The sequence below is a fragment of the Xylocopa sonorina genome, chromosome 5, assembly GCF_050948175.1.
Source record: "Xylocopa sonorina isolate GNS202 chromosome 5, iyXylSono1_principal, whole genome shotgun sequence".
Classification (NCBI taxonomy): Eukaryota; Metazoa; Arthropoda; class Insecta; order Hymenoptera; family Apidae; genus Xylocopa; species Xylocopa sonorina.
This window is the reverse complement of record NC_135197.1, coordinates 8,996,429-9,014,199: the sequence shown is the minus strand read 5'-3', so window position 1 is coordinate 9,014,199 and position 17,771 is coordinate 8,996,429. Positions and strand designations below refer to the sequence as shown.

General features: G+C 48.4%; 1 protein-coding gene across 6 annotated transcripts in view; it reads left to right on the top strand.

Annotated features, from left to right (window-relative positions):
* The window catches only part of LOC143423956 (latrophilin Cirl), a 344,006-nt gene that overhangs the window by 319,545 nt on the left and 6,690 nt on the right, over nucleotides 1-17,771 (top strand). For 3 of the 6 annotated variants that reach the window (XM_076895660.1, XM_076895663.1, XM_076895658.1), the window contains 12 exons: nucleotides 3,479-3,585; nucleotides 6,990-7,173; nucleotides 7,523-7,701; nucleotides 8,529-9,170; nucleotides 10,371-10,782; nucleotides 10,935-11,160; nucleotides 11,249-11,414; nucleotides 11,542-11,756; nucleotides 12,050-12,153; nucleotides 13,332-13,376; nucleotides 14,728-14,896; nucleotides 16,253-16,474. In XM_076895660.1, the coding sequence (XP_076751775.1) occupies nucleotides 3,479-3,585; nucleotides 6,990-7,173; nucleotides 7,523-7,701; nucleotides 8,529-9,170; nucleotides 10,371-10,782; nucleotides 10,935-11,160; nucleotides 11,249-11,414; nucleotides 11,542-11,756; nucleotides 12,050-12,153; nucleotides 13,332-13,376; nucleotides 14,728-14,896; nucleotides 16,253-16,474 (2,671 nt within the window). Of the gene's footprint in view, nucleotides 1-3,015; nucleotides 3,123-3,478; nucleotides 3,586-6,989; nucleotides 7,174-7,522; nucleotides 7,702-8,528; nucleotides 9,171-10,370; nucleotides 10,783-10,934; nucleotides 11,161-11,248; nucleotides 11,415-11,541; nucleotides 11,757-12,049; nucleotides 12,154-13,331; nucleotides 13,377-14,727; nucleotides 14,897-16,252; nucleotides 16,656-17,771 lie in introns of all 6 variants that reach the window. The other 3 variants (XM_076895661.1, XM_076895664.1, XM_076895662.1) reach the window with 3 other exon arrangements.

The window sequence follows — 17,771 nt, the reverse complement described above, 5'->3', positions numbered from 1 at the left end:
GAACCGGTCGAAACGTATTAAATCCAGGGCCAGGCCACGCGAGACGGAAGGCCCTCTGAATCATCGTGAAATCGATGATTAAAGCACGACCACCAGTCTGAAAGGGGAGGAGAAAGAGAGGGAGAAAGAGAGAGAGAGTCTCGCGATACGAAGCGCAAACGCGACCGCCGGATGGGTACGAACGATGGAAAGCAGGAAGAAGCTGCGGTAAGGGGGGCGAAGGAAACCGAAGGCCTTAATAACGAGCCGGCGCAACATCCGCGAAATGGCGATTTTTCGTGTTCACTCGTAGTTTATCCGTCTGAAATTACATTTACCCTCGTTGCTGGTATTATTCGACGAGCGGGTGGCGCGCGTGCAGGTCGGACGATCCCCTGCGAGAGGGTGAGAGCGACGACGGAGCGACACGAACGACCCGATCGAAAAAAGAGACGGTGGTGCCACACCGGTGTGCCGCATTAAAAATCGTCCGCGAGATTCCGATCCGTTCGTTCTCTTTACGCTATCCGTATAGATCGTGGCCTCGAGGTCGAGTTAGATGGAAATAGTGCGCGCGGCAGGGGGTGAGAATCGTGAATCGAGCCGGATTGTTGATAACAGGAGCGCCTCGGTCCCGCGCTTTCTTCCCCCGTAACATAGTAATCTACGAGCGGGGGCCAATTACGGGGAGTAACCAGGAGTTCCCGGTTTGGCCTGTCGATACACGCCACTCGAATCACGACAAATTGACGTGGCCCTGGCAAAGTCAACGGGGATCCCGCCCTTTCGATCGATTGTCCTCGGTGTCGGCCGTGCGAATTAATCCTTCCGACTCGAAGGAACGTTTCTCTCTTTTTCCCCTCTGTTTCTCTCTCCCCTTTTTTTTCCATTTTGTTTCCTTCCCCGTTGTTCGCTCGCCGCGTTCGCGTCCCCGAAAAATCCGTGTTTCGAGTGGCGCACGTCCGCGGGGAAAGAGTGTTTCGAGGGGTGTTCCGTCGACGGGGAACGGGAGAACTCGGCGGTATTTTCGACGCGCGAAAGCAGAGGCTCCGTTAATCCTCCGAAATAGTGGCCACGGGGACCGATAACGGGTCGTGTGTGGGCTCTGCACCTGCACACCAGCCACGTCTGGCCAACAATGGGCCGTGCACTCGCTTTAATGGCTCGCCCCCGATCGAGATTAAACCGCGCGCAGCTTGCCGATTCTAAGGCGGCCCCCGTGTGCGTGTATTATGCAGAAAGGAAGCGGCTTGGCCGGGTCGAACCGGAGAGTTCACCGGGAAGAACCGACCGGGGAACCCTCGCGCGTTCCGTTCGATCGCGCCCCATTGTGGGAAACCATGACCACGTACGCGTTTATTATAAAATATGCACAACGGAGAAATGTAATGTCTGTCTGGATCGTGAAAAATCTCTTTTCGTTTCCCACGCGAAGTCCCACCGAAAAGATCGAGAACAGTTATTTACGTGGTACAGAGTGTTAAAGACGAAGCTGAGGCGGAGTCGAAACCGCTTTACAGTGGAAATAAAATGAAGAAGTTTGATCACAGGTCCCTCGTGAACCTCTCTCCCTCTCTGCGATAATTAACCGGGAATCAGAAGAATTGATCGCGTCTGAAAACACAGTTGCGCGCGATCTTAAGGCATTAATTAATGCACGCGTACCAACGGTAGCTGATCATTAAGTCGAGCGCACTTCCGCGTCATCGATCGGTTCGTTACCCGGCGTTTCTCCCTTTCCGTTCCTCCGGCGTCGAATAAGATTTTTGTAATAGCATTAAAAAGCAGAGGGACCGGGCGTCTTCTCGTCCCTACGGCGAAGTGGCGGGAGCCGAACGGGGACGCCGGAGAGGTCCCGTTTAATTCATCGATTTATTTTTAATGGAACGATTTTGTTTTAAGAGGCGAAAGCTCCTTTCGCCGGTAAGCCGATTAGAGTTCCGCTTTAAATCAAACGACCAGCGATCCGCGCGAACAACGACTCGACGTCGTCCGGATTAGAAACGAACGAAAACATCTTTGAAGTGACTGAAGATTCGAAAATAAGTAGAAAACCGAGCGCGCCGACGTCTACCGCGGCAGACGCGCTTTCTCTCTTCTCCATTGTGGGGGGTACTTTGCAAGAGGCAAAGATTTAAGAGTTCTCCACGGCGAATCCGGCAATAAGGTACTCTTTAACGAAGAACGTTCTCGTAAAGTATCGAAGGTGGGGAACTGCTACGTAGAATTCCACTCGAAAGTTTACTATTTTGTGGCGATCGATACCTCCGCGTTCGCTCGTCGAGTGTGCTCGAGAATAAAGTGTCGCGCTTACAAGAACCAGTCAATTCCGTTCGACGCTCGACGATCTATCGTTGGCTACGTATCCGGGCAAAAATGTTAGGGAACGCGTGGAATGGGAGAAGGAATTTTCGTCAGCTCAGAGAGATCTTTAACGTGCTTGAATCTAAAGTTTCCGTTTTCTGCATGATACTCGTATCTTTGTACATACACACCGTGGTACCATTAACACGGAACGATCGACGACACGACGTCGACTCGAGTTTGAGTGTTCGTTCATACCTAACACAAACGCGTTTCCCGCGTTCCATCACCGAGCTTTTTTATTTAGAACTACTGCAAAACCCCTGTTTCTACTAACTCATTGGTCTGTTGTCATTTGCTAACACGCGTAATTCCTTGCGAGTACCGAGTACTACTTGTTACTAACACATCCCACGAACGCTGTCGCGGCTCGTCGAAAGCTTGAGTTCGACTCGTTTTTGAAAAATAAGAAAAATTCGAATCGCGCGCGCGTGTTCGCGAGAAAAATGAATAACGACGATAAAACGCTTAGAAATGTTTTCCGATTTGAAATAATTTCCAAAGCACATCACACGTTTAAGTCGGAACTCGAAGTCAGAGGACACTTCCGAGGTCATCGGTTCACCTCTCATCAGCGCCATTGATTCTCGTTAAAGAAACTCATGTCATCGTATCTTCGTGACTAGCCATTGTCCTCTTTACGTGACACTATCGCTCACGTGACGATTGCAGGTGCAATTTTCGTAATTCCTGTTCGGTGGACGTGCGCAGCGACATTTTCGAGGAGGACCCGTGTCCCGGAACCGGAAAATACATCGAGGCGCAGTACTATTGCCTAGGTTGGTGAACACTTTTCTTTTCGATCGATCAACTTTCCCCTCGTCGACGAGACTATTGCGATCTCGGGTTCAGAATTTTTCCAAGACCCATCGATGATGTTGTTTCGCAAATGCACAAGTAAAAGGTGGACGTAAAAGTCCTCGAGGCTCATCGAGACGTCTTGCAAAGAATCGTGAACCACTGAGATGGAAATACGAAGCGAGGGGTGCGAACTTGGTCGAAAAAGTCTCTCGATTCGCGACACATCTTCCTTCGAGCATAAGTGACGGTAAGAGAAAAGGGACAGGATCCATGGTTTAGTACACTTTGGTAAGGGTGTACGTTTATCGTGTTTAACTGGCCGATCGGAACCCAGGTGCAACGACCAGCAGAACTGCAGCATTGTTGCATCGACGCTGCAATTCGGCGATCCCTGTCCCAACACGCACAAGTACCTCGAGGCGCATTATCGTTGCGTGTCCGGTAAGTAAGACTCTTCCATTTTTTATTTCTTGTTTTTTTTTTTCTTTGTAAACGCCCATCCCCCTGTAATATCTCTTTACCCTGTATCGTTTATTCTACGAGCGGTCTTCCGTAGATACCGACGAACGATCGCATAGGCGCCGACTTCGCGATCGTTTTCAGTGTACCTTGAAAAATGCTCGCTTAATATCGCGATACCTTGTCATTCTCGTTGCAATTTCATTTTCTTTGCTCGATAATAGACGTCCACTTCTACGAACCAAAATTTATTACACTCTGATTCAGAGAATAGACTTATCTCGGGTAATACGAAAATAATTTTTTACTTTTAAATGGATCCCGCTAGTTTTTGCGCAACGGATTGTTTCTTTTCCCTTGAGAATTGATATCGGTTCTCCGTGGAAAAATTCCAGCGTCCGGTTTTTATCGTCGCGTTCCTGGAGAACGATCTCAAGCGCCTCGAGATTCTCGTTTTCCGGACGAAAAACCGCTCGCTCTCGCGATTCCCTTTTTCACCGCGGCAAGAGGCGGCCGCGCAAAAAGCTGCTCAGCTGACCGCGAGAATCGATTAGAATTTCCCGAAGCCGGCGCTTATGATTCACGTTGCCCACGTAACTGCGAGCCCGTGTCCCGATAAAGATCTTCCAGCGGCTTGCATCGGCTATGCGCTCGCGAGACAGACGGAGTATAAAGTGGAGAAAAGAAAAGACGGGGAACGGGAGATGGAGAGAGAGACAGAGAGAGAGAGAAGAGGATAGGTGGAAGGGTTCGCGAAGACGTGATCTTTGCGATCGAGAAATCGATCGTAGGGATCGGTAACGCGGTGGTACACGCGGCTACGGCTGCGCGTTCAACTTTTCTGACGTGTTTCGTATCGTAATGAAACTCTTCCATGAGCCAATAAAAGCAAACAGGCGAAAGTCGTGGAGAGAGACAGAGAGCGGCGGAGAAGAGATTGCTGCAAGCATCGATCGTTACGCTCGATGATACTGCGATTCGACTGTGACGAAACGTAATCTTGCCGCGTTATTGCGAATCTGCATCACAGAGTTCTTTCGGTTAATTTACCACGAATCAATTAAATGATACCCGTATCAGCCTCACTGACGGCTGTTTGTTCACTTGTAACACAGTTTGCCGATTGCTCTAATCGCTAAATAAAGAGTAGCTTAACATTTTCGACTCGTAACAGCGTCTCGCGCAAAGGTCGCGTCATTTCCACCCTGGTCGGGTGTCAATGGGTAATCGCCGCATTTATCGCCGTACATGCCCATCAGAAGCGACTTCCCTGTACAAGTTCCATCGGTTTACGAGGCTCGAACAGACTCTCCACGGCGCCAAACAATCGAATGTGACTTTTTCCGACCTTTCAGCGTTAACACGTACCGGTTACGACCCATCGAAACCGTCAGGCGGCGCAATCACTTATTGGACCGTAAACTGTCACCCCTTTCCGCCGCTCTCTGCCTCTCTGTTTGCCTTCCACGACTCCCACCGCCTCGTCCTTGTCGTGATCGATATCCAGGAGGCTCGATAGATCGGTGTCGGGGCACCGACGTATATTCAAGGGGGAGTAAGGGATCTGTTGGTAGCCCCGATACCGCGAGCGAGAAAGCCTCTACGCTTCTCTCCCTCGACCGTTCCAGAGCTCGCATACGGCCGTCTTTCTCGATGCATAGCCGACTATCGTAACGGACATCAGCGACGTCCGGTATTTTACCTTATCGCCAACCCCTTCGGCCAATAAAGATGACCCCTATAGAGATAGTACCGCGAAATACGCGGACCATCCCGTTCAGGGATTAACTGCCGTCGCCATCTTGGGTTAAAGATCGTTTTCTCCTCTTAGGCCAGATGTAGTCGCGATATCGGCCGCGAAGGTAGGCTAATCTCGCAGCCTCGCCTCACCTCGCCCCCCGTCGGCCATTCAAGGCATTCGTTTTCGGGAATATTTCTGTCGCTCGATCGATGCAGCCTCGCGATTGTCCCGACGAGGCATTGAAACATCTATCAGGGGCTAAAGGACGCCTGTCCGTTATGGAATACGCGTATATACGAGAGCGGAGATACGGGAATTCTCCAATTGGTTCCGACGGAGAATGCAATCGTCGGTCTCTGAGCGCGTCGATGGTTTGTCGCTCCTTAGCGTCGCGATCGAATCGGTGCTCGCGATATCAGTGGCCCAGTTACTGCGGCGGAGACAGCAAAGCGAATTGGTTTTGCTCGAAATTATATGTTTCACAATCGTTTCGTATCGGATACCTCGCGTTAATGCCTTCAGTTGAACAGATTAATTTATAATAAAACGCCAAAGATGCGTTTAATTACTCCGCGTATCGTTCGATGCAACCGTATACGTATTTCGATGTATTGATTCAAATTTATTTCCACCAACTCCGTTCAGTTCACAGATGTATATTCATGAACATTTCTTATACATATATTATATACATATACGTACATATTTCTTATGCAAGTAACATTATTTTATACAAAAAATTCAAACTGCTGTAGAGAGAAATTCTGCAAGGGTACGTTCATGCAACTTATACCATAGGAATCGTATAATTCCACTCTTTAAAACGCTTTTTGTTTCATCCAGATCTGAGCTTCCGTTCCCGAGATATCACGATTCGAAGTAAACCTTCATTTTTTGGCGATCGCTCGTACGCGTCAGCTGACCAAGCGGCGGTCAATGACCCATTGAGGAAGTCTAGACATTTTACTATTTACTACGCGACGTACGCATTTCCAGGAAAAGAAGTGGGTCACGCCGACGAATGGGGGTCGCGGCCATTATGAATGGCAACTTTGGAAGCCTATATCTTTGGAACGGATTGAGATATCGACGTGCGACAAAAAGCGTTCTCAAGCAATTTTAAATTGCCGTCAAATTAAATTGCATCGCTGTCTGATTGCTCGTTAAGACGGGAATTCCATTGAAACGAACCGTTTCGCGATCGCAACCCCCGCGATTAATTTCTCGTCGGACCGTTCGTGGCGAAAACGAAAAGACGATCCCCTCGAGTCTTCGAGACTGCAATCCCACGGGAAACAAAGCGCGTCCGTCGGTATCTGGCCATTAAGGGAGAGAAAACGTTTCGATGGGAATCGGCGCGAGAGATTGATCCCGAACCCCCCTAGCTGCGACGAGGTTTAAAATATCTCCGTCGTTTGAGCCGGCTGAGGAGCTCGTCTAGTCTGGGCTCCTCAAATCACTTTCCTTCTTAATTATACTCGGCGTTCGGATCCGATAAGCTCGTAGACGAGCTCTCAGGATCCTCGAGCGACCCTCCCCGAAAGCTGGCGTCTCGCCTTTCCGCGTGTTCGCCCATCAGCCCGTGTTTCAACCACCCCACCCACGTTCTGGATGAGTTAAAACGAGCCCGGCGAAACACTTGCAGCGGCAACAACCACGACAACGTCCCGTCCCAGCCCGCCGTGGTTCATGACTTCTCAGCCAAGCGTTTGGAGCACGGCTAAGCCGACTGTCAGGCCTCCCTCGAGGATTACGACACCCTCGGTTCAACAGCCGCCGCAGCCGCCAGCACCATCCACCCCGGTGCTTCCTATAACCACCACGTCAAGGTCAGTACAGTTACCCACTTCCTCCTGTTTCTTGCATCTTATTTTATTTCTTAACCTATCGTTCAAGCAATTTTCTCATTAACGCCCAGGGACGATAATATTTTCGCAAACGGATCGCCAAGCAGCGAAGACTCGGGGTTGAACGCAACCTCGAGGTCACGTAACTTCGTCACGATCCAAGGGATATTCTTGCGGTGTCGGTTAGAAAAACAGGGTTATCGAAACGTTCCATTAAAGGCGGTGGAATCGAGTTACGTTTTCGCGAAACTGGGTGATATTTTCGTTGCTTGGACGTCCGTCGCGAAAGTTCGACGGCCGTTGAAAGTAACGTACCAATTCCGTTTCGCAGTCCCACGTCGACGAGGTCGCCGGTCGACGTTGAGGTCGTCGAAGTGGACCAAGACTTGACGCTTCCTGCGAACGTCCCGTCGGCGAATATACCAGCGGTGCCTCCGATCGTACCTGAGACCACTCCAGCCACGACCACGTCGACTTTCGCCCCTTGGAGAACGAGTCGAAGGACCACTGGTGAGTTCTCGAGTGTTTTCGGCGGTCTTCTTAAACGGGGGAAGAGCTAGCGGATGGAGTTTCTGTAAACCAAGCACGGGATATATCGTTTATTCTGTCGACGAGTTCGATTCGGTACTCGACAACGCGATTCGAGACGGGGACTAATTGCGTTTTCGATCGAATAATAGCCGGTTTAAAGGGCAGACGGTGAAAACGAGCGACGATTAATACAATTAACAATTAATCGCGCGTTAAAGCAAAACTCGCGGCGATAAACGCGCGCTCGGCCGATTCGAATTCGATTAATGGCCGAGGCGTTGGCTCGAGGGCTTGTCAGCTGCCAATTACGCGCCGGCGATCGTACTGAAAGATTTAATGTTTAAAAGGCAGCTGTCAGAAGTTTGAAATTCAAACTGACACGCGATGGAACTTCATGAAGGTATCCGAAATTAAATTGACCCGTAGTTAGAAACTCCTTTATCTCTTTCGCCCGTCGGTTGCCACCGAGTCCCCGGGGTTGTTTCGACGAGGGAGCGGGGGTGTAGAACGCAGCCGCGCGTTAAAACACCGAACAAATGCCGCAGACGGCGTATAAATCGCGGCGCAACTAAGCAGCCTTCGGCTTTGCTGAAACTCGCGAACTCGCAACAATCGCCGCAAAAGATTAAGGTACCCCTGGGTATCCAAAATTCCATTTCGCCGATAGGATAGCGGGGCTGCGCGGGCCGCGTTAAGCCCCTGGTCCACCCTGGGACCGGACACTAGAATCACATTAAAGCCGCGCCATTAACTAAGCCCAAGTAACAGGCCAACTAACGCTCGTAACTAACTCAAATATTCCGCAGTGCCGAGCACGCTCTACCCGGAGTCCAGCTCGAACGGGCAATGGTACGACTACGGCAGACAAGTGTGTCCCCCGGTGATAGCCAGGAACTTGTCGTGGAACACGACCAGAGCCGGGGACGTGGCCGTGCAGAGTTGTCCGGGCGGTGCCAACGGTTTGGCGCGTTGGCGATGCCTGTCCAGAGGGGAGACAGCGTTCTGGCATCGGGACAGCCCGGATCTGAGCGAGTGCCGTTCCGTTTGGCTCACAACGCTCGAGAACAGGGTGACGGAGGGCGACGTGATCCTTGGTATCAGCCGTGAGCTCTCGCAGGTGACGAACAACAGCAGAGGGCTCTACGGTGGCGACATGATGATCACCACCAAGATTATCAAGAACATGGCGGAGAAGATGGCGCAGGACATAAGGACGTATCAGGACGCGAACCAGAGGGAGGTCAGCGTGACCGAGTTGCTGCAGGGGGTCGTCAGAACGGGTAGCAACCTGCTGGACAAGGCGCAAATGGCGTCTTGGAAGGACCTGAGCCATCAGGAGCAGATGAGAGTGGCAACCTCGTTATTGATCGGACTCGAGGAGAACGCGTTCCTGCTGGCCGATACGTTGATGCACGAGAAAACGATTACTCACGAGGGACGGAATATACGTGAGTATCGCCTCTTTTATCTGTTCCACGGTACGTCGAGGCAGATGTCGTGGGTTGTTTCTCTGGGAAACCACAGCTTTTATGTGTTTTACCGGAATCTTGTACTACAAACACGAATTAGTTGGAATCGCATAATCCGTCGTGTCTCGATGGTGAAAAGCGGCCGGGAACCAATTTAGATGGTACGATACGTCAGCAGGGAAAGGGTAAGGGTAAAGCGTGATGAGTAAAAAGGAGTGGCGGTCCGGATAACAAATTAACCGAGAGTTGTCCGGCACAATGAACATGCGAGTATCGTAGGTCCGGCTTTAGCATCGGGTCGCATAAATCTAGATCCTTTATCTGGGGAATGCGACGCTGGTAATATCCGGCGTAGATAAAACAAAGATCCAAACCCGTCGTAATTCTCTGGTACCCGGCTGGATAATGTTGTAACCCGAGCTTTATCCCTCTTCTCTCCCTTCCGCGGGCATTATCAGGACAAAACCCCGGGAAAATTACGAGCAATTTGATTTACTTCCTGGAAGTAACGCGGCGCGGCGGTTCGTGATTGAGGCTGGAAGCGGGCACCTCCGCCACGGATGGACGTACGAACTGGCGGCAACATTAGATCCGCGCGTGATAAATAGCATAACAGTAACGGGCAGAAAAGAAGATGAGTTTGACGAGCGACAGCCGGCCGGATGCCGCGTAACATAATATTTCCACGGCCAGCTAGTGGGCTCCTTTCTTCCGTGCTGACAGAAAAGCTGGCTACCATACCGTCAGCGTGCCGCCAATTTTTCTCCTCCACCGCCGCCTCTCGTATTTATGAACGATCGAACAAAATATACGGCGAGAGAAACGTCGACGGCAGGCGGGAAAAGGTAGCCAAACGTCTCCACGGATGCGTGCGCGTTCAGTTTTATTGTTCATCCGGGAAGGTGAATCGAGAGCAACGGAAGTTTACGGTCGGTGGATTGGCGAACGTCGCGCAGTTCGGCTAACGCCATTTCGTTCGGGTCGCAATACCAGCTGCAGGGATATAAATTTTATTTCGATACCGTCACGCGACGTGTTACCCTCGGAATATTTCGCTCGAACGTTCGTGGGTAAAGGCCAAGGTTATATAAAATGATTGGCACCAGGAACGATCCGTGGGCTTCTGATTAGAACGAACGCAGTATTTCAGATACGATATTTTATTTTGTCGCGATACAGTGATGGAGGTGCGCGTGCTGGACGCGAGGAACATCGGCGACGATTTGGAGATATTCCCAACGGAGGCTGCCCAGCAGAGGTGGACAGCGTCGAACGATCGCGTCGAATTAACCAGGGGTGCTTTGTTGGAGAACAGCGACGGCGGCATTGTCCGTTTGGTCTTCATGGCCTTTGACAGACTCGAGGAAATCTTACAGCCCCAAGCGGAGGTATCGTCGTTAGTCATGAACGACGAGCCCCAGCCATTACCGAAAAGGAACACGACCAGGCTTCTAAACAGCAAAGTGATCTCGGCGTCTTTGGGTAAAGGGCGGCACATACAGCTCAGCGAGCCCGTCAGAGTCTATTTCAAGCATCTGTCCATTGAGAACGTCACCAATCCGACTTGCGTGTTTTGGGACTACATCTTGAGGTAAGTTTCGTCATCTTCTAATTAAACGCTCAATTTCGTCGATTCCGAATCGTTCGTTTCACGGCTTACTCAATCATTTGGTAATACCTTGTACGAAGACGTATCGAGTACGGTCCTGCTCGCAGATATTACACGTTTGATTTCCTTTCCAGTGCTTGGTCGGAAGAAGGTTGCGAAATACGGAAGACCAACGAGACTCACACGATATGCGAGTGCAACCATCTGACGAACTTCGCCGTTTTAATGGACGTGCACGCGGTCAGACTGGACATCGCCCATCAGGTCGCGTTGCAGATCATCACCTACATCGGTTGTATAATTTCCGTGGTTTGCCTCATCCTAGCGATCCTCACCTTTCAATTATTTCACGGACTCAAGGTAATTGTCACTGGCCGTGGTAACGAACAGGCGAGAAACGTATCGTCGATCTATCTTTCCACCGTGTAATCTCGTGACTCCGTTACAGTCGGACAGGACGACCATCCACAAGAATCTCTGCGTGTGTCTGCTGATCGCGGAAATTTTATTCGTTTGCGGAATCGGACAAACGAACCAGAGAATTGTCTGCGGTATTGTCGCCGGTTTGCTCCACTTCTTCTTCCTCTGCGCGTTCGCCTGGATGTTCCTCGAAGGTATCTCTCGACGACGACGATGTATATACGTAACAAGGCCACTTGACGAACCGCGGTAGAACGACGGCCAAGAACAAATAGCGTTTCAGATCGGAACCGGTTTGATTTTCTTTCAATTTCCTCGCAGGATTCCAATTATATGTGATGCTGATCGAGGTGTTCGAAGCGGAGAAATCAAGACTTCGCTGGTACTATCTGGTCGCTTACGGTGCTCCGTTGCTGGTCGTAGCTATTTCTTGTATAATCGATCCGCTCAGTTACGGGACCGATCGATATTGCTGGCTACGAGCGGACAACTACTTTATCTTCAGCTTCGTCGGACCTGTGATACTCGTTATACTGGTAAGATGACTCTTAACGGAAAAGAAGATATACAAGTCTCAATCTCATTCCAGTTGTATTAACGTGATCACAATTTCTTAAGTATCGTACATGAATAATTCACGTACGGTCCTCTTTGTGCCAAAGCCACGAGTGTGCAAATGCATTTTTCACGTCTCCCAATCAACGTTCCACGATTGATCCGAACTCTGATCCCATGGGTTTGGCTATAAGGGGACGATTGTACACTCTGCTAGATCATTTCTTTACGACGAAACACTGCGCAGAAACTGTCAGTTCATTTTTCTTGCCAGGCGAACTTGGTATTCCTGTCGATGGCGATTTACATGATGTGTCGACACGCGAACGCGACCGCTGCGATGAAGAGTAAGGAGCATTCTCGATTGGCCAGCGCAAGGTAAGCCTGCAATGTCCGTGTCTGCTCGTACGCGAACAATAAACGTAAAAATACGAATTTGTACATATATATAAATACATAGGTATACATTATGTATCTCTATATTGGAATAATCGATCGAGTCCGTTCGTTAACACGTTCGAGATATCAGTCCTGTCGTCGAAAGTAGAATCGAAGTGTTTGTTTGGTGCTTTCGGTTCACGTTCGCAAGCTTTACTTGCTTCAAAGAGATGTCTCCCGAAAAGAGAGTCTTCTATTGTCACGCATCTTTCTGGCGGCCATGCTGAGTTCTCTTTTCGTTTCTACATATATTTCCGTTTTATTGAGTTACTGTGTTGGAATGACCGCAAGACTTCCGTTCGTACGATACACCACTTGTATTGCTGTAATTCTTAGGTATTATATGGATATGGTTATATGGCTATAAGTATATATATACATCATATATACGTGTACTTTATTGATTTGATAACGCTCGTTAACGTGCATACACATGTGATTATATTTGAACGCCGTTGCAGACGAGTCATGCTTCCACAAGAAATTGGATGCACAAACAATCGAACGAGTACGAACGATAATTAGCCTGTGCTGTGTTTTCAATTTATTTATTTATTTATTTTTTTTTTTTTTTTTACTCCGTTTCGTGATTTAAATGAAACGAGCGAAAAACACGTCGAATCGAGAAAAAGAGACAGTGTATAACGACACGGTACTAACTTGATAAATCTCTATGTGGAAATATTGGTGATGGTAGTTCAATTCTCCTGCGCACTCGACTCGTTTTATTGTCAAAGCTGATTTATCGTACAAAATCATCTCTTCCCACGACTTTTTTTTTCTACTTTTCGTTCATTTTATGTGCTCTCTGTGTACTTCACGTTTCACTGTGTTTCTTAGAAAAAACGATTCGAACGCGGTCAAATGTCGTCGAACATTCTTGCGTTATCTACTAAACATATCAAACGCATAGTAATACGACTCGAGTGTCGCAACAGCGAAACTATACAAGTTCTCCCTCTTGTTTTATTTTTTTTCTTATTTATAATCAAATTAATTGAAATGGTGCCGGAACAATCACCTAACTTTGCTGTCTTGTTTCATTTTTGTATTAAATCTTCTACCCACTTCTGTCTACACTGTTCTACATTCTTCTGCATGGCGTGGTTGGTTGGTAGTGGAAAGGAAGAGAATGCTCTTCCCAACAAATTGCAAGCGCACTTGTAAGATATTTACCAATTTTTATTATTACTCACCTCTCTCGTTCATCGTTTCTAACATCATTCCACATCACTAATCGCCATTCCGTTCTCGTTTAACACGTTCTTCTCATCGTTCAGTTTTTCTTTTCTCACTTTCCATCCGTGGCCATCGATCATTGTTTCTCAGTTCTTTTAAATTTCTCTTGCGACTGTAGAACGTAGAACATAGTACGTAGTCCGCCCGGAAGCGGAACCACGCTGATCGTTAATCGAGTCGTATCGTCGATCGCGCGGCTCACTGGAATCGCAAATGTCATTACATGTCCATCATTATGTTCCGTTGTGTACGTTGAAACGAGCCTGAGCAATTTGCAATTACCAACAGCTTACGTAGCGCGCGGTGTCTTCGTGGTTCGATGCTTGACGGTGCGAGAGAGAAAGCACACGTGCTGTCGCGATCGATATTCTCTGAACTCCTTAGTTACGTCAAGCCGTTTGCCTTTCCTCTGAGTACACACGACGATTCAGACCGCATGCCGTATTTATCCTTTAGTTTCGGGTGTAACGCCTGAGTTCAGACTAGCTTTAGTGGATACGCGCGAGATTAGAAGTAACAGACACCTGCCTAACACCCCCTACTGTAGTACGTGCCTCCCGAATCCTTCCTGTAGAGCACCGTAGCTTCGATCGTTTCTGGACCGAGTCAAACGATTGACACTCGGAAACGACAAGAATGAGAATAAAACACGTAGTAAAATCGAAACGAAAAGAAAAAAGAAAAAGAGAAAGACGACGAAGAGGATGGAACGAAGTAAGAAATAGTAACGATGTGTGCGATGCTTATAGGACGCTTAGCCGCTTAGAGACTCGCGAAAGCATTAACGATGCTAATGCCTTCGTTCGAGAATGTATACACGACACGTGCACACGTGTATTTAGAAACGAGCAACATTAGTACACGTTAGCGTCGCGTTCCTGGAAATGTTGCGTGCACTTCGCGGTGCATAACGCCGCCGTTCTGATAATCTTCCGTGTTCTCGCCGCTCCATTTCGATAAGAACGTGACAAATGTAGCATTGGAATTATTAGAATTAAAATCACACTATCATCGATCATATAGCACGTTACCCTTAACATTTTCGATGGCACGAGACTAAAGGTATCGTTACCTACCCCCACTGTTTCTTCGTACGTTCTTATTTTTTTTTTTTTTAATTGTTCCACCTCTGTTACACCAACGCCGTCCCCTCGATCATACGAGAACTGTATTGCATACAGCTAGCTCACGCTCCTTTAAGCATCGCTCGCGATTATCCCATTAAAAGCACGTTGAAATCGCAGCACGACTAATCGAGCAACGTTTTCCTACCAGGGCATGGCTGAGAGGAGCGATCGTCCTGGTCTTCCTGCTGGGACTCACCTGGACATTCGGGCTCCTCTACTTGAACCAAGAGTCCGTCGCGATGGCGTACATCTTCACGATATTGAATAGTCTGCAGGGGCTATTTATCTTTGTGTTCCATTGCGTTCAGAACGAGAAGGTAAGGGAATACGTCGGGGTCCAAACGTCCACCTTACTTTAAACTACCTGCGGCCGTGTTGTTACGCGCGTTTCAACGTTCGAGAACGCCTCGTCGATTCATCCTTCATCCCTTCATCTCTCTCAGTGCATTATCATCGTTATCGGAAACAGCGATACCCGCGTGGCATCCTACGCTCTGATTTTCGCAAGCAGCCTTGCCTCTACGTGTACGTGGAGATAAGCTTCGAACGCAGCTCGACGGACTTCTTGCGGAAATCAGAGCGCACACGAGAGGATAACGATTGCGAGGCAACGTTAACCGATCGATTATGATAATTAGAAATGATGTTAAGTTGTTTGGTGTTGATTACACATGTATATTTTCCAATTTTTGTACTAAAATGAAAACGAAAAAAGAAAGAGAAAAGAAAAGAAGGCAGTCGCGAAACGTTTCAAGGGAAAGAGTTTGATGTCAAGCGAGGTTAGAATCTATTGTCGGAACGGAAAAAGTTGCATTTTATATATACATATATATTTAAAGATTGTAAAACTGTTTCTATCGTAAGGTTTATAGTTAACACAATTACTCACGAGTCAAGGATCTTGTAACATAAGAATTCGATGCACTGTGTACGTAAGCGAATTCTTCGTATTGTATAAGTAGTAAGTGACACCATAGACAAGAGGATCATTTGGAGGGAATCATGTTAAACGCGACGTAATCTAGACATCGTATGGTATCTCGCAGAACGAACACGATGACAACAGATGATGTCTCAAATAAAGTGCTGTGGCAACCGAAAATCACCCACGTTTATTCGTCGAATAAACCGGGATCCTGTACAGCCTGATTTGCTATTGTTTCCATTCATTTTCGTTTCTCTTTCGTTCCGTAACATTTTACTTTGGTTTGCCACCGCAGGATGCACCGCTGTTCTCTTTATTTCTCTGTTCAAATCAGCACCATGCTTCATAAAATCGATCATCCGTTACCGTGCATACGATCTATACATATAGATCTAGTTCAAGTGTATGTATGCTATAATTTCTTCGATTGCGTATAAAAAGAAAAAAAAAACAGAACTATGCATTTCACGACGTACGGATAGATAAAGGAACAATAGCATGTTCACCTACTTAGATCATGCATACGTAAACCTGACACACGCTATACATATTCATCGTTCGATCGTCATCGTCATTTTTTTCTTTTCCAGTTGTTCTCTCCTCTCCTCTCTCTTGTTATTTATTTTCTTGTTCGATCCGCGCGTCAACGGACGAGAAGTGAACGCGCGCTCGCACTTTGCCTTGGTTCTTTGTGCACCGTTAAAAAAAAACCTTTCGTTGGGGGGTTGGGTTTGCTTCGCCATTGCAGGTGAGGAAGGAGTACAGGAAGTTCGTGCGCGGCCACTCTTGGCTGCCCAAGTGCCTCAGGTGCTCGAAGACGGTGACCGGAAGCTCAGGTGGCTCTTCCGGTACCAGCGGCGGCGCTGGGGGCGCGAACGGCGGCAAGGACTTCGGATCGCACAACACCTCCTCGAATCCGTCGGCGCCGACCACCGACAGCTCCGGACTGTCGCCGCACGCCGCCTCCAATGTGGGTACAACAACGACCACGTCACCGCCGAACAATCACAACAACCTGACAGCCGCCTGTAACAATACGAATCTTTCGATAAACGTGAACCTGAACAATTTGTCGCTGAGGTCGCCGGTCGGGGCACACCAGATGCACATGATGGCACCTAGCAACCACAATAGGCATCCCGCTCAGCAAGGTATCCGATAGCCGCTTATACACCAAACCGAGAAAACGATATTACCTTCGGGTCGGTTCTTCGATCAGTTCCGACGAGACTGTGTATATTATCCGACGCGAGGGAGACAACTGTGTGATCGAAATGAGGAAATTTTTTTTGCCGAAGAACGAACAAAAATAGATCTCTCTCTCTCTCTTTTTCTCTATATTTTTCTTTAGTTTGCTAGCTTCTTCTTTCGTTCTCTTTTGCTCGCCCTCTCACTCTCTCTCTCTCTCTCTCTCACTATATATCTCTGTTAAACTAGTATATATATATATATTTTTTTTTTTAATTATTATTATTCTCTTCCGACTATCGCTTGTTTCTGCCAGTAACGCAAGTATGATTAATGGTACTGGAATTAATAACGCAACTCCCACTGTCGCCTCGTTCCATAGTACTGTACGCCAGCCAGCTTTTCGAGTTTATAACTCCGCGGAGGTTCTTGCACCTTTATCAGGGCGAATTCTTTTGCCGTCGACGGGCAACCGCGATGCCAGCAGGGGCACTTGTGCCCTCTCGCTCGCTGCACGATGGTCGACGCGATTAAGAGGAATGGTTTCCGTTGCGGTTGAAACGGATTGCCACGTGGCCCATTCGACCGGACCACCCCTCCTCAACTTAACGATGCACCCACTGTCACCCACTGTTTCCACCGAAACGGTCGCAAGACTCTCGCACAATCGTTGCTGACAATATGCACCCCTTTCTTCTCTCGATAAACGTACTCTGATTCACCGTTGGAGGTAGAGTAGTGTCTTCGCGAAGAATTGCCACCTCGCAAAGATCTCGCACAAGATTCACCAGGGGCACGATTTACAGAGGCAAATAGATTCTCGTTGGTTGGTATCCAGAAACAATACCGTGGAAAACGGAGGGATTTCGAAACGCCCCATCCAACTAGTTAAGCGTTTAACCACCGTCACACCACCACCAGCACCACAGCTACCACCCTCGATTCTATTCGCTCGTGTATGCTAATTCAACCGCGTCGCCCCATCGTCTTCGAAACTAGGCACCCACCCCGGTTTTCTTCCTCCCCTGTCGGTCTCTCTTCTTCCTTTTCTTCTCCCGGTTTTGCTTTCTTCTTCTTTT